This window comes from Scylla paramamosain, chromosome 36 (assembly GCF_035594125.1).
Source record: "Scylla paramamosain isolate STU-SP2022 chromosome 36, ASM3559412v1, whole genome shotgun sequence".
NCBI lineage: Eukaryota > Metazoa > Arthropoda > Malacostraca > Decapoda > Portunidae > Scylla > Scylla paramamosain.
In genome coordinates this window covers 9,173,389-9,194,407 of record NC_087186.1, presented here as the reverse complement: position 1 = coordinate 9,194,407, position 21,019 = coordinate 9,173,389, and the positions used below count along the sequence as shown (strand labels likewise).

At 45.6% G+C, this 21,019-nt stretch overlaps 2 protein-coding genes and 1 long non-coding RNA gene across 6 annotated transcripts in view; 2 read left to right on the top strand and 1 right to left on the bottom strand.

Annotated features, from left to right (window-relative positions):
• Nucleotides 1–9,680, top strand: part of LOC135090946 (post-GPI attachment to proteins factor 2-like) — a 95,591-nt gene extending 85,911 nt beyond the window's left edge. For all 4 annotated transcript variants that reach the window (XM_063988179.1, XM_063988181.1, XM_063988180.1 and 1 more), the window contains exon 5: nt 93–9,680. In XM_063988179.1, the coding sequence (XP_063844249.1) occupies nt 93–715 (623 nt within the window). In that variant the 3' untranslated portion in view covers nt 716–9,680. The remainder of the gene's footprint in view (nt 1–92) is intronic.
• Nucleotides 9,681–10,678: 998 nt separating this feature from the next.
• On the top strand, nt 10,679–20,184 carry LOC135090941 (cap-specific mRNA (nucleoside-2'-O-)-methyltransferase 1-like). The gene is made up of 16 exons (XM_063988171.1): nt 10,679–10,864; nt 11,455–11,693; nt 11,991–12,149; nt 12,546–12,713; nt 13,299–13,466; nt 13,625–13,832; nt 14,035–14,250; nt 14,434–14,566; nt 14,737–14,916; nt 15,467–15,663; nt 15,844–15,975; nt 16,231–16,453; nt 16,767–16,889; nt 17,337–17,464; nt 17,860–17,968; nt 18,211–20,184. Exons 1-16 carry the CDS (start codon nt 10,825–10,827, stop codon nt 18,335–18,337), a joined length of 2,550 nt encoding a protein of 849 aa, XP_063844241.1. The 5' UTR covers nt 10,679–10,824; the 3' UTR covers nt 18,338–20,184.
• LOC135090958 (uncharacterized) lies at nt 14,744–20,314 on the bottom strand. Its single transcript, XR_010262216.1, has 2 exons — nt 20,258–20,314; nt 14,744–14,866 (listed from the first exon to the last, which is right to left on the bottom strand). It is a non-coding gene; the product is annotated as an uncharacterized LOC135090958 (long non-coding RNA).
• Between the last annotated feature and the right edge of the window lie 705 nt (nt 20,315–21,019).

The following is a 21,019-nucleotide window of genomic DNA, read 5'->3' as shown; positions in this document are numbered from 1 at the left end:
TGTTGTTGCTGTTGTTGTTGTTGTTGTTGTTGTTGTTGTTGGTTTCCTGCGTGTCAGTGTCGCTGTACTAATGGTGCTTCCTCTCCCCGCAGCGTTCAGCTGGTTCTCGCTGTGTGAGTACGTGATCGCCACCTGCAACATGCTGTACCACGTCAGCGTCGCCCTCGACTTCGCCGACGAGCATCTCATCGTGGGCCACATCATGCCGGCGGCCGCCACGCCCTCGGCGCCGCCCACCGCCTCACTGATCACCACGGCGTCCTCTTCGCCGCGACAATCCCCCTCCACCTCCACCACCACCTGCGACTCGCTAGCCACCTGCGAGGGCACCCCCGACGCCCCACCCACCAAGAACGGCCGCTTGGACGACGCGCTGGCAGACGGCGGCCTCGGGATGGGCGTGAGTGGGCCCGGTCCAGTGTTCGGGGCGGCAAGAGCCAGCCACGCCCCAGTGGGGTGCGGGGCGGCAACCGAGGCGCGGTGCGATGCGGGTGGGATGGGGCCGAGCGGCGGTGTGGTGGAGGACGAGGCACCCGCTGTGGTACACCAGGTCCTGAACACCATCCACGAGGGCGCCGAGCCGCCGCCGCCTCCCTGCCTCAACGGCCTGGACCAGCGCGAGTCCACAGTGGTGCAGCGACGGCCGCCGCCGTCCAACAATCCCGGCAGCCCGCCCACGGATCCCCAACCCCCCGCCCGCCCGCATAGTGAATAGCTCCTGCTGGACTCTGCTCCGCCCACGCCCACCTGCAGGACGCCGGCCACCCACCCCTGGCGAGCCCTTCGTCCCCTGGCCGCCTAGCGCTGCGGATCACCAGTCAGGGCCACGTTCCCCTGCTGTCGTGTGGCAGGCGAGGGACGCCGCCGCCTGGCCAGGCGCCTCGTGGCCTGACCCCCTCAGCGCAGGTACGGGCGCTCAGGCCTCTGCGCCCGGCGACCACCACGCAGCTGCGCCGCCACCACAGCGGCTGCCAGGGAGCCAAGTGCCCACAACGCCCACAGCACCCCTGCTGCGAGGCACCACACCCAGGACGTGCCCCGAGAGCGGCGCTGTGGCGAGAGCCGGGCGGCGCGTGGCGTCGGGTCCTGCGGCGCCGCGGCGGGCACAAGCAATAACATTAGTTCTGTTTACGACGGATTTAAGTCATATTTTTTATAAGATCTCGGTTTGCGTTCCCAAAAATTGGAAAAAAAAAAAACGTGAAAATTCCATATCCTTGAGGGGCAGGTGAGGGCGACGCTCGCGCCTCCCGGTGGGGAGCGGGGAAGAGCGGCGCGGGGCGGGCAGCCGAGGCGGAAGGACAACTGAGGGCCACGCCGCCCCTAACGGGAGGTTCGGTGGCCCATCTCAGCCAGACCGCCTCTTCGGCTCCTGCCCTGAGGGCTGCGCGCAGCGCCGCCCCCGCTGCATCACGATCCGCCCCGCGCGCCTCCTGCCGGGCTGGCCACGAGTCCCATGCCTTATGCTAGACGGTAGTGTGAAGGGCGGTCCTGCGGCGCCACCACAGCCCCACTAATGTCGCCATCGTCGGGAGGGGAAAGGAATACTTGGTTTGACTCAGTCCATGGCGGCGGGAAGCCAGTCTGCGGCAGGACGAGGCCCACCTCAGCCACCCCAGGCACCTGCGCCGCGCACCTGGGCTGGCCGCGGTCACCTGGAGTGGCAGGGGCGTCTCGCGCCCACACCTGAGTTGCCTGTCTCGCGTCACAAACAAAACGGATTTCATTGTGGACCATTGCTTTGGTTTATCTGTCTACCTCACTGTCTGCCGACTTGTTTATGTCTGCCTCACTGTCTGCCGATCTGTTTATCCGTCTACCTCACTGTCTGCCGATTTGTTTATCTCTCTGCCTCACTGTCTGCCGATCTGTCTAACTTGTCTGTCAATCATTTCACTACTCGGGCCTCGCCATTCTTCACATCACCCTGTACCTGTCCCGCACTGGTCCACGCGTCGCCTCTCAGGATACAGTCTGGTGCCGCCTCGCCGGCACCACCACCACCACCACCACCAGCGGACACCAGCACCAGCAGTACCGCCTCCCGCGCCGCCACGGTTAATTAACGCCCTCCTCTCAAAGTTATTATTACATTACTCACAAAGGAAAGGCAGGGAGGAAAGTTACGTAACTGGTTTTGTTGTTATTGTTATCCTGAAGGAAAAAAGATGAAAGACTACGTAAAAGATATTATTATTATGTGATCCGGAAAAAAGAGGAAAAATATTATGTAAAAGTTTCTCTTTTGCTTGATGCAATGAAATGTTTACGAAAGTTTAATGCGATACGAGAAAAAAGACGAAAAATGTTACGGCAACTTTTTTTTTTTATGATCAGATGAAATGTTAATGAACGTTTGGTGCGATATGCGTCACGCTGAACGAAACTCCTGGATTCATACAGGCGACTCAGGCGACTCAGGCGACTCAGGTGACTCAGGTGACTGGCGCCAGGCAGGGGCACACTGGCTGGCTCGCACGCCGCCGAACACTCTGGTTGTGCTACACTCAGTTCACACTTTGATTACGCGTTACATTTGTTACATTTTGTTCCTCCCTTACTAGTCTCCCCAGTAGAGGTCACCACTGACCTGACCTGACCCTGGGCTTGTAGGAATGCCATTCGGATTCAGTACTTTTTTTTTCTGATCCGTTTGCGAGGAAGACTGAAGGAGGTTGAATCCTCGGGGTCAGTAATGTTATCTAACGTCAAGGAGTCACTGTACTATCACTACGAGAGCTTTTTTTAGGTCAAGCACGTGAAGTAAAGAAGGCACGTAGATGAAAGAGGCATTGTAGCACGTGGGTCATGGCAGATTTTAAGGTGCGCTTGAGAGTGAGAAGGAATTCAGGGTTTTTAAGTCAGGGTAGTGAACAGAAACCCGAAGGAATTGTGTTTTAAGTCAGGCAGATGGATAGAAGTCCGTTTTAATGAGAAGACCTTTTGTAGGTCCGAAATAAAAAGTTTGAGAGATTGTTTAGACCTCAAATGAAAGTTTTCAGGATTTTTTATGCCTGACATGTGGATTCTGACGATTTTTAACCCTGAAATGTGGATTATGAAAACTTTTTAGGCCTGAAACGGATTTTAAGGACCACGGTGGGCCTATAGCTTGGATTCTGAGCGCTTTTTCAGGCCTGAAATGTGGATGTTTGGATCTGACAGGCCAGAGGCAGTGGATATTTTGGACAATGACAAGTGAAGGACTGATTTTGAGAAGTTTTACAGGCAAGAAGAGTAGATTCTTAGGGCATTTGTAGGACAGAGGCATGGGTAGGACAGTGATAGAAAACAGAGAGAGACTGAGAGAGAGAAAAGCCCTGTGGATGGTGTGGATGGTCAGGCCAGTGGCTAGAGAGACAGACCCACCCTTCCCATATCCGTCACTTCCCGCACTGTTCCTCCTTCCACACCTCCTCCCTGTAGTGTCTGAACGTTACATTCCACTTTGCATCAACACCCACGCCCCGCTCCCCTCCACACCACGCTTGGACCAGAAGAGCGCGCCATCCACCGCTGGATAACACCACTCTACAGGTAAAGAAGCGGAGTGCGTTATCCTGATGGTGCGGGAGGGGACGTGAGGAGGTCCAGGGTCTCTAAAGAGGGTTGTGGGTAACGCCTAGACATTTTTCTCCTGCCCGCCACGTAGAGGTAGAGAGCGTCCCTTAGGATGAAGCTTCGACAAGGGTTGTGTTCTGTCTTACCGTAGAACGCTTGGTTTTGTTCCGTTGCAAGAGCATAGCGATCGAGCACGTGGCCATCCTCTCCGGGACACGAAAGGAACGCTTGGTGGCGACTGATGCGCGAGAGAGAGTTACAGAGAGAAAAAGAGAGAGAGGGAGGGAGATGTCACACGCCCAAACGTTACTTGAGTAGTACATAAACTTTAAGTAGCGCGCCAAACACGACGATTTACGCAGCAGCAGCAGCAGCAGCAGCAGTAGGAGTGTCTAAAGGTGCAGCAGCGTGGCCACACCGTCCTGCACCGCGCCAGTGATGCCCCACGCTACACCGCTGACTGACAGCCTCCACGCACCTCACCACCACCACCAACACCCGCACGGATCAAGCTTGTGGATGTTAGGCGGGGACACACTACCACCACCATCACCATCACCACTACCACTACCCGCACGGATCCAGCTTGTGGGTGTGTGTTAGGCGGGGACACACCACCACTAACACCACCAGCAACACCAGCACGGTTCAAGCTTGTGGATGTGTGGTTGGCGGGACACCACCACGACCACCACCACCACTACCAGCATCACCAGTGTCGCCCTAATGATGCATCCCGTCTCATCTGTTATTGTGATGCGTTGTGGTGTTCCGTGTCCCTCCGTGCCCCGTGTCCCGCCTCCCCCTCGCCCCAGCACACGGAGGCGGCGGCCAAGGGAGGTACGCCGCAAGGCCACCGCCGAGGACCTTCCCTGTTTTGTACCCACGTCCCTCATTTGTTACTGTGACGAGAAACACACCGCGCTCTCCCTCCTCCCTCTCTAGTCTCGTTTCCTTTCACTGTGATCGTGAGTCTTCATCACACACACACACACACACACACACACACACACACACACACACACACTGGTTTGCATCCGAGTCTGTTGTGTAAATAATCAGTACATATTACGTATAATAATAATAATAAAATAAAAAACAAACTATGTACATGTATAGAGACTGCTGTTCGCTGACTGAGCCTCCATATGGGGTGAAATTGTACAGTATAATAACTTCGCTACATCTATTTTTTTGACAGCAAGACACTCGTTTGTTTAAGCTTAGGCAGCAGACGCCGCGACGCCTCACCCTCATCACCGTCATCACCATTGTTACCCTCGATTGCCCAACACAAGCAGGCTGAGGGGAAGGCCGCGCACCACCGCTGCCTCGCACACCCTGCCTACAGGTTACTGGCAGCAGGCTGGTCACACCTACACGTTCGCCACACACACACGGGTCATCTTTCTCTCTACGGGTGATCGCACTTACCAGAAACAGTGACCAGTGATTGAATGATCGGAAAAAAAAGCAAAGTTAATGTAAAAAAAATCAGAAAGAAAGCCATTTATTAGCAACAGTGGTTAGTGATTGGATAATAAAAAAGGCGTAGTTAATGTAAGGAAGACAGAAAAAAAGCATTTATTAAGAGCAATGGCTAGTGATAGAATGAACGATAAAAAAAAGCAAAGTTTATGTAAAAAATAATGAAAGAAAGCCATTTATTAAAGGCAGTGGCTTATAGTGACAGAATGATCGGAAAACAAAGAAAAAAGAAAAAGCATTTCACTGACAATAACATGAAAGAAAAAAGCGAATTATAAGTTTTCATAAAACTTATTACCGAAGATAAGAGAAAGGAAACAAAGAAGAAAAGAAAGAAACAAAGAAAGAAGGGAAAGATGGAATAAATGAAGGAAGGAAGGAAAAAAGGGAAAGAAAGGAGAATGAAGGAAAGAAAGATGAAGCTTGAAAGTAAAAAAGAATGAGAAATAAGCTGAAAATAAAAAAAAAATATGGGAAATAAGCTGAAAATACAAACTTGACATCATTCTTTCATCTTACGCCACCAAACACAAACACGAGCGATGGTACTACTGTTCATACACACTCCAGTCACCAGTAGAGAGATGACCAGAGTAGCAAGCAGTGGTGATGAGCAGTAGTGTGTGGTGTGCGTGGTGAGTGTAGTGAAGCGAGCCTCCCTCCTCACCACACACTCACCATAGACATTTTCCTTGGTTCACTATAGAATACTCAAATTGATACGTCTGCCCGCTATTGGTAAGGGAGAGAGTAAGCATAGGTACTGTTGTATGAACCGTCTTGTAAACACCCCACAGCAACTCGACTACCTTCAAAAGGCTCTAGTTGAAATTACACGGGGTTTTAAGAGTGTTTTTACGGTTCTAGTGACAGATTAACCAGATTTATGTGTCATTAATTGGAAAAACAGTCTTGAGAACCCTGCTAATTGTCTATGTGGCCTCTGAAAATGGTCATGGTGATCGAGAGAGCGAAGATTCTGAATGCTGAATACTGGCCTGTAAGTCACTCACACACTCCATTCTTTCTTATCCTAAGTGAGAAGTGAATTAGGGTTTGAAGCACCGAGTCAATAATGTGGTACTAAGGCTGTTATAGTGATGTTTATATTAAGTGGTAAATCTGAATCTTGAAGAGGAATTAATGTTGGATGGGTGAGTTAAGAGGTAGGGACGAGGAGAGCAGCACGGTATGATTTTTAAGTCTTTTTTTCAGATGTCTCTTCTCGTCCTCGTCTCCCACGTCGCATCTGTCTCATTAACGCCAGGAGGATACAAAATACTCATCACTGCACTATTACTCAACATATTTACGATACTTTACGCTAAAAGGGCACGTCAGAAAACAAGCTACGATATTTAAGACGAGGAAAGAAAAAATAATTGTGTTATTCTGATTTCACTTCAGTTCGTATCTGTTTGTAATCTCCTGACACGTTTACATTTACCTGAGTCTAGTCAAGAGCAAGGTGAAAGGTGTGTCGCTTACCTGGCTCACCTCACCTATGCTCGCTAAGAATACTCCTTAGGACTATATTCTGAAACATTTTTGGCTGCACCTCCACTACTTTTAAAAGGCTGTGTATAGATGAAGTTACACGGGTTTTCAATCGTGTTTTTTTATGGTTTTACAGGCAGATTAATAAGACTTCTACATTATTAACAGGAGAAACACTCTTGAAAACCCGGCTAATCTGTATGGCCTTTGAAAATAGTCGTGGAGAGAGAGAGAGAGAGAGAGAGAGAGAGAGAGAGAGAGAGAGAGATAGCACAGCGTTTCAGAATACGAGTCTTACAGTCACCGGTTACTTTTCTTTGTAGATTTGCTTCACCCCGTCACCTGAGCCTTCCTAACCCCCAAGCCATTCCCGCTGTTCTAGTTAGTTCTCACACACTCTCATCGCAGCGTACGTTTCGTAATGTCTGGCGTACTACGTCTGAGTTCGCTGAAGTCGCCTCTCCTTGACGTGTTAGTGGCGGTGAGTGAGTGAAGGCTGTGAGGGGCGAGGAGCGAGGCCCGGGGAGGCGCGCATGCTTACCAACACGCTTGACTCCCTAACACCACTGTCACGTCCCCTTGGTCTCTGTGCTGGAGGAGTCTGGTGGTTAGGACACTGGTAACGCGTGGGTAGACTGAATGAAACACTTGTAGTTTTCAACGGTCTAACTTAACCTAATTTATTTATGGAAATGAGTAAACTCCAAGATATAATGAAACTGTACGTATCTGCAATGAGGAGAATACTTATACACAAGTGGTTATGACGAACAAAACACTTCTGCAGGCAGGCTAGTTCTTCTACGGGCTATCTAACCTAACTTAACCTAATCTGTTCATGAAAAGGGAGATGTATTGAAACTGCATGTGTCTGCAGTGCGGGGAAATACTTAAACACACTGGTCAGTAATCAACCTAACCTAACTGACGTGAGTTCTTTGCCTAGACATTATCATTATACAGAAAGCCTGTTCCTACGGCTATGACTGTATGAACACCACCACCACCACCACCACCACCACCAGTAGGACACCACATAACACCCTGCAGTAGTCTGTTCTTATGGCTTTTATTGTATGAACAGCAACAGTAACAATAACATACCCCCTCCCACACCACCACCACCACCACCACCACCACAGCAAGGCACCACATAGCATCCTTCACCACAGAGCAAGGCGGTACAAGTGGAGTCCTGCAGGGCGCTACCAACACGCTTGTTCCTTATATCCTACTCCTCTTCCTCCTCCTCCTCCTCCTCCTCCTCCTCCTCCTCCTTCTCTTCCTCCTCTTCCCTCTCTACCTCCTTCTCTTCCTTAGATAACATTGCATTATGGTTACATCTCAACAAGTACAAATGTTCATTATACTTTCACTGCGTTAGCCTCGCCCACGCCCCCCCAGCTACTCCTGCACGCCCGCACCCAAAGGCCAGTGCCACCCACGTCCACCAGCGCCGCGCCCCCGCCCCTCACAGCCGCCTCCACGTCCCTTCCCATTACTTACTGATGTGTACATGAGCATATATTATTTTTCTAATGTTGACACTTTTTCAGCATTTTTACATATTTGGTTAAGTCATCGCGTACTATATACCATGGCCACTGCACTGTATAGCTATATTACATACAACAAGTCTTTTGGAACATACATAATTCTAGAGAGTAGCTACGTAACTATGAAACTAACACGTACATACATACATACATACGTACATATTTATTTTTTTTCATTGTTCTTTTTTTTATGGTATCATGCCATTTTAATAGTACTAATGATATTATTAATAACGATGATATTATAATGAATACTATAAACATTAATATCTACAATAATAATGTGTGGTAATCTCAACTTCGGGCGGGTCCTGGTTAAGTCCAATCAGTCTTCTCATCATGCCAATTAATGAAGCAGCAATAAACACGGGCACCTGTGATCACTGAGACTAGGACACTCACTCACACTGGGAGCTTTAATCCAAACCCAATCGTATCTTTTCCGAGACGAGAATGGAACAGATAACAAAAAACTTGCCTTCCCTCTCTTTTCTACTGGACGAAAATGAGATACACAACAAAAACTTCCCTTTCCACACTTTTGCACTGGATGAGAATGAAACAGATAACAAAACTTGCCTTCCCTCCCTTTTCCACGTGTATTCCCCTTTTCCTCGACCTAGGATGACATAGATAACAAAAAAAAACTCCTTTCCCAACCCTTTTCCACACGTATGCTTTTTCTCCCTGGACTAGAATGAGGTAAACAAATATCTACTTTCCTCCCCAACCTTTCCACATCACTGAGACCTCGACACACACACTCACACTGAAATATAATTAATTCCAACACAATTTATCCCCTTCCAATCATATTTTCCTGGATAAGACTCAGTAGACATACAAAACTTTCTCATCCATTCCTTTCCCCCATTGTTCTTCATTTTCCTCCTCCTTCATTTCGTTAACTTTGGTCTAAAACACTGAAGAAATTCGTTTATTCCCCAGAGTCAAGAAATATTGTAAATTAACCCAAGCAACAAGTGATTAACGATATAGACACAAAAAAAAATATCTCTTTATTACCTATTCTTTGATTCCTTGTATTATAGTAACGTCAAAGTGAAATATGTAAAGATATGCCCAACTTAACACCAATGTAAAGTGACAAAAAAATGTATGGTTTAAATAATCACTCCAATAAATAAATAACTACATTATACATAAAAAAATAGCAACGTTAACTCTATTATTTATTTTTTTTTTCGTGTGTGCGTGTGTCTGAGTATGAGAGCGTGCGTATGAGGTATCGTTTCGCTATATACATACATTCCTCATTTTCCACACACGGCACATCCAGTCTTAAGTTGCCAGTCTGCGCTCGAGTAAGGAAGCAGGAACACTCATCCAACTCTCGCCTGGTGTTTAACTTATTGAGAGACAAGAGGGAGCGAGTGTTAGGTGAGTGTTTCTGTTGTATCCCTTGTAGAGTGCTGAGTTAAGAGTGGCACCAAGACCGCAATACTGAAGACTGAGTGCTGTGGTGTGTGTGCTGTGCTGTGTCTCTGAGCGCAGCGGGAGCAATAGGGAATAGTCAGTTTGTCATGTTCCTTCAATAAACTGGAATTATGAAAGTGATCGGGTGTTTCCTTCTTCCCTCCTGTACCTCATCGTGTTTGTTAGTATAGCACAAGTTCTGAAGGTGAGAAAAGAAGATCAGGAAGCGATTAAAAGAGCCTGGAGAAAACCACTTAAGGTAAGAAGATCGATGAGAACATTGGGGAGGCAGAAAGGGAGATGAAGGGATAAGTAGTGGAAATGACAGAGGCTGACGTAGGTTGGGGAATCCTGGGTGAGCGCGGATGTCAAGTCGGTCCTTAAACTTTATAACTGGGCCATGAAGGAGCTGTGAGGAGAAGTAAAACAACCTCTGTGTCTGCTACGCTGAGCTGGGATACGAACAGCCTTCCTTACCTGACCTTGTGAAATATAATTAACATAAATTCTTTCATAAAATATGGTTAGAGAGGCTTGAGATGAACGATGAACCCTTGTCTTTTGTCATGAGAACAGCGATGACCTTAAATACTCCAGCTGGGAAACTTGTAGCCCACATGACACGTAATGACCTACCGCACATGTCAGAGCTGTTAGATAATGTGAAAAGTGCCATCATACAATCTCAAACATCGAACTGCAGCGAGGAACTGTATCGAGTGACAGCGCGGCCACGGAATCTCGCCGCCCAGTATGGCACCGGAATTAATTAACCTAGTTTAATTTAACAATGACATAACCTTACCTTACCAGACCTAACCTGAGCCAATACATTACAGGTGCGAGTTCTGTCACAAGCAGTTCAGCCACACCCACCACTTCCACTCCCATAAACGCTCCATACACACCCAACCGTTCCCCGCGCCCTCCATGTCGCCCCCACCCAGACCTCTTGACGTGATCTGTGACTGACTGTGGAGGGAGCGGGAGGATGTTCGTTTCAAAGTTAAAATCTTCTTGTTTATAACCAAATGAATACTTTATAATTTATGAAGCTAAATTTAAAAAAGAACTGCCATCTACAAACTTCAATTAAGAAGTTCTATTTACATCCCGCAGTCAAGATGATTCATGCGGTTTGTTTGTGCGAGCCTCAGCTGATCGGAGCGAGGCTTGGGACGCGTTTGTGCCGTGTTCTTCCCAGGCTGGATGGGACATGGTGTGCCTCAAATAGTTCACTTTCTCATATCCTATTATCACAACAGTGATTATTAATTCCAGCGACATGGCAGATAAAGGCCTGAAACGCTCCCTCAGTGACTCAGGTGAGCTAACAAGGCTATTAATACTGAAATGCTTATCAGTCTTACCAACATTTTTAGATAAACTTTAGTTACTATTAGAGAGAGAGAGAGAGAGAGAAAGAATTGTTTTTGTGATTAATAAGTGATGTCACAGGAAACAGTCTTTATTGTGTGAAATTAACTTTTATTTTGAATGGAAACTGCAGAATGGAGAATTACTTAGTTACTTATATATAGATTCTTCTGGGTGCTGCTGTACTAGTCAAGACATTAATGACTGTTTAAGAAATGGTCATGCTAATCATGAACACACTGGTCTGCTCAGTAATCTTATTCAACATTTCATGAAGCAACCCATCTCAGCATCTCTGATTCTCTGAATGTCTGTTGTGCTGCTGTGTTCAGCCAGTGTCTGTCATGACTGCAAGGATAGAATCATGTCACTAACCCTCAGCATCACTACAAACACAACCTCCAGTGAAAATTAAGTGTCCTTTCCCTCTAGCATTGTCACTTGCCCTCAGTCAGTTACCAAATCAGTCAGGTTTTCAAGCAGTGTCAGTCATCATCGCCAGGACAGAGTCAGATCACTAATCCTTGACTTGCCACAGACACCTCCTCCGATGAAGACCTGCCGCCTTCGTTTTCCATGGGTGGCGTCGGCAAGCGTTCTCGCCTCAGCATTGATGAGGAGGTGAAGAGTGACTCAGAAGGGGAAAATGGGCAGAGCAGCAGCCCCGCCAGCCCCAATAGCCCCACCAGTCCCACCAGCCCCTCAGACGACCACAGCAATGGCATGGGGGACTTTGGCAGCAGCAGCACGTACAGCAGTGCAGCACAGCGGATGATGGTGAGTGACAGTGTAGAAATGAGATGTGGTGGTGAATGAAATGCAGAGGAGAGAAAATACTAGTATGAGAGAGACAGGGTGAGTGTCACGGAGAAAATGATTTGTGCTGAAATACCTAGTCTATCTATCTATATACCAGGCAAGGTGGCTCAAACAAAGCACCACACACACACACTTACACACACACACACACATCACACTCTTAATCCCTTCAGTCCCTGGTGGAAAGATAGTCTCATGGACTACCCTATTATGCCCCAGCAGTGAAGCAGTACTGATGAAAGACTTGTATTGCAGAAAAACATGGGTTACAAAGCAGGGAAAGGCTTGGGTAAGTACGGACAGGGCTTGGTGAACCCTGTGGAGGCCAGCAAGCAACGGGGCCGGAGAGGTCTGGGTCTGCGTCTGGAGGGATTGGAAGCATCAAGCAACCTCAAGTGGGACAGCAGCCAGGAGGTGAGGCTAGAGAGAGGAAACAGCACCAATAATGCATCATTTCTACAAAAAATGATAATATGATTCTGTAGTGTTATGGAAATAGTCTCTTAATTTTGAGACTAAATATTTCTTGAATTTTGAGACTAAATATTTCTTGGCAAAATTTATTTATTTTTTTTTTACTGTGATCAACCCAATTAGAAGATCAGCAGTGGAAATGGTGAACTGAAAGAAGAATCTGAATCTAACCTAACCCACTCCTCAGATGAAAATGGCAATGTTATCTCTGTATTACCCAAACTTCTCTTTTGGACAAATTTTCATGCTGTTGCCACTTCATATTTGGCTTAATTCTGTAATACATGTTGCTGTGTATTCTCCAGTGTGGAATATCATGTTTCTCCTCATCCACAGCATATACAAGTGGAGGAGGAGGTGCTGTGGCTGCCTCACTGCTCAGACGAGGTGCCTGATTTTGAGACACTCATGTCCTGGGCTAAGGAAGGCTCCAAGAAATTGGAAATAGCAGATGAAACAACCTTCTGTGACCCTAAGATCCTCAATGGTGTGCTTGGTGGAAAGGTACATGTGCAGTATTGTGGCACTGCTCAAGCTGCGGTAGTGTTTCTGGTTACTAAAGATAATCTATGTCAGAATGCTTTCCTGAAGTGTATAGATATTTGCAATGTTGAGGTCAATGGCAAGAATGGTGCTTAATTAGTATATCTGTCAAATCCTGTTGCATCTAAAAGTTAGTTGCTTCTTTTGATGCCTCTCTCCTTACAGAAAGGATTAAAAATGTAAGAAAATAAGTGAAGCTGCAAGAAGCCATCAGGCCTACACATGGCAGTCTCTATAGAAGACTTATCTTCCTATTTCCACCTGTCATCCTCATCCATAAATTTGTCTAACCTTTTAAAGCTTCCTAATGACTTGACACTAACAACCAGAATATTGAGCTCATTCCATTCATCTACCACTATTTGAGTACCTATGCCTTCCTATCTATATACCAGGCCGGCAGTTCCACACGTGCTGGCCCAGACAAAGTACTACACACATACACACACGCACTTAGCCCTGTCAACCCCTCAAAGAAAGGTAAAGTCTCATGGACTACCGTACTACACCCCAGGAGCTTCTTATTTACTGTAATATGTCTTACAGAATGTGTTTGACCAGTTGGACCAACGGGAGTTACAGAGAAGCAGATCAAGAAGCAACCCTTTTGAAACCCTGGGCAAGTTATTCTTTCAAAACCGGGCAGCTCTTAAGATGGCCAACATTGATGCCGTATTTGACTTCATGTTCACTCGGCCGAAGAATGAGGCAGGGGTGTGTATTGTGAATAGTGATGTCACAGTAGTAGTGGCATCTGAGCATCACCATTAATGAGAGTGAATATGAAAGTTGTCTTGGCTACCCATCATTTGGGGATACAGCCTTGGTATATGTATGCATGTGTGTATGTATGCACGTAACACTACTTGCAGGAGCCGCTGGTGGGCCCCGATGACCTGCTGTACTTTGCTGACGTGTGTGCTGCTCCGGGCGGGTTCTCTGAGTATGTGTTGTGGCGCCGCAAGACTGATTCCAAAGGGTTCTGTGATGCCAAGGGTTTTGGCTTCACTTTACGGGAGAATGACTTCAAACTCCACGATTTCTTTGCTGCACCAGCTGAATATTTTGAACCTCATTATGGTAAGTTGGTTAGACACTTATTCTCAAATTTTGGATGACCCTTTTGACCTTTCTTTTGGGACTGGCACCTCAGTGGGCCTTTTTTCATGCAAGTGGTCATCTTGTTAACACATTAGCTGAGGCATGAGGAATAAAATGGGTTGCTATCTATATTAAAACTTATAATGATGAATGTGACTCAATGTATGAATTCCTCTTGCAGGTAAGAATGGTCTGGATGGAGATGGAGATGTTTACAAGCCAGAAAACATCACAAACTTTGTTGAGTTTGTTCGGAAGACGACAGGAGGCTATGGTGTGCACTTCATGATGGCTGACGGAGGATTCAGTGTGGAGGGCCAGGAGAACATTCAAGAGATCCTGTCAAAGCAGCTCTACCTCTGTCAATTCTTGGTAGCATTAGGAATAGTCAGAGTCGGTAAGCTGCCTGATTATGATGTTTAATGTAATGTACCTAGAACACTCAAGATATCTCTATCTCTGCCACTTCTCAGTAGCGTAAGGAATAATGAAACTTGGTACTTGCAGTGTGAGATTACTATTAAATGGAAGCTTTTTCTCTCTGCCTAAATGTCACATAATGTTACTCCTTTGTTTCCAGATGGCCACTTTGTTTGCAAGCTGTTTGATGTGTTCACACCGTTCAGCGTTGGCTTGATCTATCTCATGTACCGCTCATTCAAGTATGTCTCAATTCACAAACCAAATACAAGCAGACCTGCCAACTCAGAAAGGTAAGATGTTTGGGTATGATGACACTAATTACTTTACATCACTCTATATGGCTATACATTTGGTTTTGCCTCATAGCATCCACACTTTCTGGTATATAGCTTGCAGATAGAAGAAGGAAGGAAGGTGTGTACTTGTAACGAGAGAAGTTTTCATTAATGCATACTTTCAGGTATATAATTTGCAAATGGAAGAAGGAAGGAACAGAGGATGTGTACAAGTACCTGTTTGAGATGAACGAGAGAATCATCGGCCTGTCCAGCACCTCAATGGACATCTTGGAGCTGGTGCCTGTGGAGGACCTGCAAACCGACCAAAAGTTCTTTGATTACATATACAATTCTAATAATGAGTAAGTTACACATGTAGTTTTAAGAATACCACATCATAATTCTGTTTATCTATCTATCTATCAATAGTAAGTTCAATATGTAGTTTTAAGAATATCAGATCACTCCAATAATGAATAAGTTACATAATGTTATTGTAAGAATATCAGATCATAACTCTGTCTATCTATATACCAGACTGGCAATCCCACACACGCACACGCACACACACACACACACACACACACACACACACACACACACACACACACACACACACACACACACACACACACACCTAGCCCTATCAGTCCATGGTGGAAAGGGAAAGTCTCATGGATCGTCTTACTACACCCCAGGAGCTTAGGCATAGCACAGCTGGCCACATCAGCAGCAAGGCCTGACAGCATACACTGGTTTACTCCTGTCCCTTCATAACATCTGTTTCCAACTTTAATCCTAAGACCACAGCATATGCAGCTTACTTCCTAATATAATGCAGGTAATCAATAGAAGTGTATGAGTGACACTATACTACTATTGATGTTAACCCTCACAACCCCACTCCCCAAGGACAGGGTTCCGCCAAATGATAAGCCTCAGGAAGATCCAGCAGTTCTGTCAAGACACACAACTCATTGAGCCACGGCAGTCTGACCTCCGTCACCAGTGCCTGGAGCATTGGCACCTGCCAGACCGCTCCAGGACGGCGCCGCAGCGCTCCGAGGCAAAGGTCAAGTTTACCGAGCTCACCAAAGGAGAAAACTATGGTGAGTTGAGGGATGGTGGTCTGTGTTTACCAGTTTTTTTTGTTTAGTATGATTGAGTGAAGGTCTTCTTTTGTATATTTTTATTTTCTACATGCACAGTCTCTTATACATGTGATAAGACTTCAGTGCTGCTCACCCTTTGTATTTGTGGTGGTAGTAATGGCCACATGTTTGCTGCAGAGTACATGTCAAGAGTGCCAGAGGATCTGACAGTGGCAAACCTGCAGGAGAAGCTGCGCAGCCCCTACGACTACCGCTGCTGCCTCTTGGCTGCCACACGGGACGGCCGCAAGGACCGGGCCTTCTACCTTGGTGAGATGTGCCCCACACTGCCCAGTATAACCAGTGGGCATATTGCCAGATGGAAGGGGACAAAAATAAATATACATAACTGAGGAAAGAGAATAAAACTTAAGGATAATGTATATCATCTCCACTTTTTTGCTTTGCCTAAGCAGAGCTTTATATTATATCCAGATTTGGCGGGGGGCTGCCTTATCTGGGTCACCCGGTGTGCGACTACCGGCCTGGTATATAGAAAGATAGACAAGCCTGCATTTCCCACAGGTCTTGGTGGCTGCAATGTGTTCCGGTGGGAGGGGCGAGGACATGCCACCTGGATGAGAGTGGACACCAGGCTGGAGCTGCCGCCAGACACGCTGGTGTACGCTGAGCTGGTCACTGAACACCGTGGCGAACACAAGGCACAGCGGAAACTGACTACGCTTCACCTCATTGATGGATTGATACTGAACGGAAAGGACATCAGAACTTTGCACATTGTGGAGAGGTCAGTCAATGGTGGATGCTCTGATTTGTTCCAGAAATGATGATGTACCATTGAGAAAACTCTAACCTGGTATTTGTAATGCTTGAAAAAACTGAAAACTGGTGGACTATTTTAACAGCATAGAAAAGTGTTATTCCAGTAAAAAACTAATGCACACACAGTTTTGCATTCTCATCACTCAGGCTTATACCAGGCTAGAGTTTTCTTAGTAGTACAGTGCAGAAAAGAAACCATAGTAACTTTTCCTTGGATGGATAATGCATGGGAATTTTGCTTCATAGTTATTGCTCCATATACAATTTTGTTTCCTCAGGCACAAGTACTTGAAAAAGTTTGCTACAGCCGTGAGCAAGACAAGCCGGCCAGACCTCGCCCCAATCCGGTGCAAGGAACTGTACAAGTCTGAGACTCTCCATGAGGTTCTTCGGCCTCCAAGGTAACATTGGAGCAGCCATGATCGTCTGCTCAGTTACCCACTCACTTTTGGCTTTGCTTTGTGAAGTCTTATATTCTCTATCTATCTATATATCAAGCCAGCAATCCCACACAGGCTGGCCCAGACAAGGCACCACACACCCCACCACACTCTTAACCCTGTCAGCCCCCTGGTGGAAAGGGATAGTCTCATGGACCACTCTTCTACACCACAAAAGCTTAAACATAGCACAGCTGGTCACATACATTCAACAGAAATGCCTGACTGCATACTCTGGTCTATCTCTGTGCCCCTTCGTAATGAGATTGTTCCCTACACCACACCTTCTCCATTCCTAAGACCACAGCAGATGCAAGGCCCAGCACTACACACTGGTTTACCCCTGCCCTTTCATATTGAGACCGTTTCCCTGTATTCTCACTACACATGATCCCCCCTGCCTCCCAGACTGAGCCACCGGATGATGAAGGGCGGCCCTATGCCTCGGCGAGTGTTTGTCCAAGTGGAGGCCAACTCAGACCGGGAGGCTCACTACACAGTGCCCACAGGGATCCTCTTCCTCAAGGCTACCAAGGGTGAGGCACTCCACACACTGCTATCTCAAAGCTGCCTCTTTTATGTATGTCTAAGTGTGCAGCATCAGTTACACGAAAGAAACTCCTCCTTTTCGTAGTTGTCTTTACATCAGGAGCCTCAAGATGTTCACAGTTCTATCTTAATGCTGCCAGTCATGTGCATGTCTAAGTATGTAGTGTCAGTTATATGAAAGAAGCTCTTGCTCATAATATTCTGTTCACCAGTAGCCTGTAGGTGGTAGTTTGGCTTGAGGGGAAGCCTGTCTGAGATGCACAGAGACCAAAGCATCGCAATACCTCAGAACACTTACTAATTATCTTTGACAATCAGACTATTCAGATAATGAAGACCTTTTCATTTTGTGGCATGTTCTGACATGGAATCCTTATTTCAGATCCATGGATGATGGCATTCAGCAGGAGTCAGAACAGAAAGTACTGGTACCACACCATCACTCGGGAGTCGACCTTTGAGTACCACCCAGACGTGGTGGCACCCTTTAGGTAATGCACACATGCATTCCTATATTATATTACCTTCCAGACCTCCAAGACTGTACTGTGGTCTTTTAGCACCACAAGTAAAGACAGCCGGAATTTTCACAACTTTCATTTCCACACACACTGTAGAATACGATCTTTTACTCATTTGTCTCAATATATCCTCCAAAGCACTTTAGCCTGTAGCATTCATAGCATTAACCATCTTTCTAGCTTCCCCTGAGGTTTTTTTGTTGTTTCCTCAGTTCGTCATACAGTGGAGGAGCTGTGTGGTGGTGGGACGCTGGTGTGCAGGTCTTGGAGACAGAGGAGGCTGCCAAGGGGAAGCTGCACTTTAGAGACGTCATGAAACACCTTGCTCCTCCACGCTGAAAGTACTCGGACACATAACTCATCTCAGAAGTCATCTTTCATGTTGAACACTTCACCACAGTCACCCTTCACTGTTCAGTCATCACCCAGCACTCACACCCTCATGCTTACTATCAGGAAGATTCTAACCTGGTTCAAGAAATGCATGAAAAAAAAAGAAAAAAAAATGACACATTCAGTTTTACCCTTTCATCATTCAGGTTAGAGTTTACCCAATAGTACATGCAAAACACACCATTCACCATCACCCAAACTGTACACACTACAGATAATGGATGCTGTAAGTAGGGAAGCATTACACATCACATCACACCTCGCTCACATCACATTATTCCATTCCATACAGTTGTGTACATAAGAAATTCAGGCGTGTTTCGCAGTACAACTACCAGCTGTCAGTTTCATCAGAGTCACCCACCAAGTGATGTGATATGCCAGTGTGGGCTGTCAGGATTTTATGCATAAATGTAAATTGAATGTAGATTATTGAAGTGAAGACATGAATAGGTGAATTTTAGACATTAGCATACAACAAGTGAAGAATTTTGAAGGTTTCTGATTCTGGATTTAGTTTTCCTGCCCTGCACTGTATGTAGGAAGTGAGTCTGGACTGGACACAGTTAGATGAAGGGATGGAACTGTGGTAGAACTGCAGAGAATGAGAGTAACAGAGGAAGATGCCAGGGACATAAATGACTGGATTTGAAGGTTTCTGATTCTGGATTTAGTTTTCCTGCCCTGTACTGTATGTGGGTAGTGAGTCTGGACTGGACACAGTTAGATGAAGGGATGGAAGTGTGGTAGAACTGCAGAGAATGAGAGTCAAAGAAGAAGAAGCAGGGGACAGAAACAACTGGAAGAGGCTCATGCATGGTGCCAACCCCTCACTCCAGGGAAAAGGTGAAAGGAGTCTGAACTGGACATGTTGGTTACAAGGCATTGCACCACTGCTGACATAGGTTGTGTTGGTGCCCATGACTGGCTGGTTGGCTGCAGGTTAGACACTAGAGAACAGCCATGCCATCTTGTTTCTTGTGATTTTATGTTGTAAGTTAAAATGATAATGCAAGTTTTTTTTTACTTAATATGCAATATTCATGTGTACTGGTTCATGTTTTTATCCTCCATAGCATTACATTTTTGTAATTCTCAAGATTTGTAAAAATATTTCATCCATTTCAGAGGTTATGTTCTCATTTGAACTTGTACATTTGTTTTCCAAGTGTGAGCCTTGCCTGGAATGTTTATGAAAAAAATACTGGTGACAAGACTGAGAGAGAGAAATGAATGTACAAAATGCACAATTAATTAAAAGTTAAGATTTCAAAGATGCCTTGCTTATGAACCTTGCATGAATGACATGTGAATGCAAGAATGTCAGAAACAGCAGACAGTTTGGCAATATGGCAGTAACCAGATATATGGGCTAATTGCAAGCCATTCATATCTAAAAGGTGTATTGTTCTAAAACCAACTGTGAATTATATAAGCTAAATACAACATGCCATTATTTGGAGGCACTGCAGACCTCCTCACTTTCTGTCAGTGGAAATGTGTTCACAGTGACTCAGTGTTCAAAATGACTGATTCCTGCAATGTTTGGAAAGAGTTGCCTTATAGTTTACACATGCAGGGTACACTGTATTCCCTTGCAGCATGTCAGTGATTATGCAGGCTGGTTAACTGTACATATTCATCTTTAGTTTTCAGCAATGCAGAAAGTGACTAGGCCAGTGGTTATATTTCTTCAAATGCTCTGAGATTAAAAAATTAACATATGTAATTCTACTTAAGTTTGAATTGTCTGCCTACCTGTGTGTAAGAATCAACAAGAGAGACTAAAGTGATCAGTTCTTGCATCATTCTCCTTACTTAACTAAATCTTACGTAGCTTTCCTAGTGGTTTCCCTCTCCACTCACCCCCTGCAAGAGTGTGGACCTCTTAATGCAACACAACATGTATGACTACACTGCTGGCTGCAACATGATAAGAAAATCACATCAGTATTTGTGAAATGTTACTTAACTGTTTATTTATCACTATTTGGATTTGGAAAAAGGTGCCTCAGCCAAGCCAATCATTGAATACCAATTGGATTCTCAAGGTTCTCTTTATCCTTCACCTCTAAGCCTTAAATTGAGGTCTTAAATATTCAGTTTCAAGAAAAAAAATGTGCCTTTACTGTTTTGGATTTGAAAAAGGTGCCTTGATCAGTCCAGCCAATCAATGAACATCGAATGGATTTTGAATGGAATTTTACACATTTTTTCCCTATCCTTCACCTCTTTGAGCCTGGCAGTGAGATGATCTTGTGTTTAAAAATAGTAACAGCAAGAATTGTTAAAGTAAAATCACATGAATACGACATCTTATTAAAACTGCATCACGTTTTTTCTTCCCTTGCATTCTTTCAACGTTGGCCACGAAATCTTTTGTAATTGAGTCCAAGAAGTGCAAAAAACAACAAAATCATCCCGCTGCTGAAGATAATCTAAATCTTTTATTCTTAAACTTTCTGACGTCTTACTAACAAATTCCAACAGGCTGTACTGTGAGTTATATGGCTTTCAAGGGTATTTTCATGATTGCAGTGATAGTTTGACACTCATAAGTCTGGCTAATCACCTACGAAAATAGTTATGAGGGAGCAAAACTGTTTTAAGGATACAACTACAAGTCTT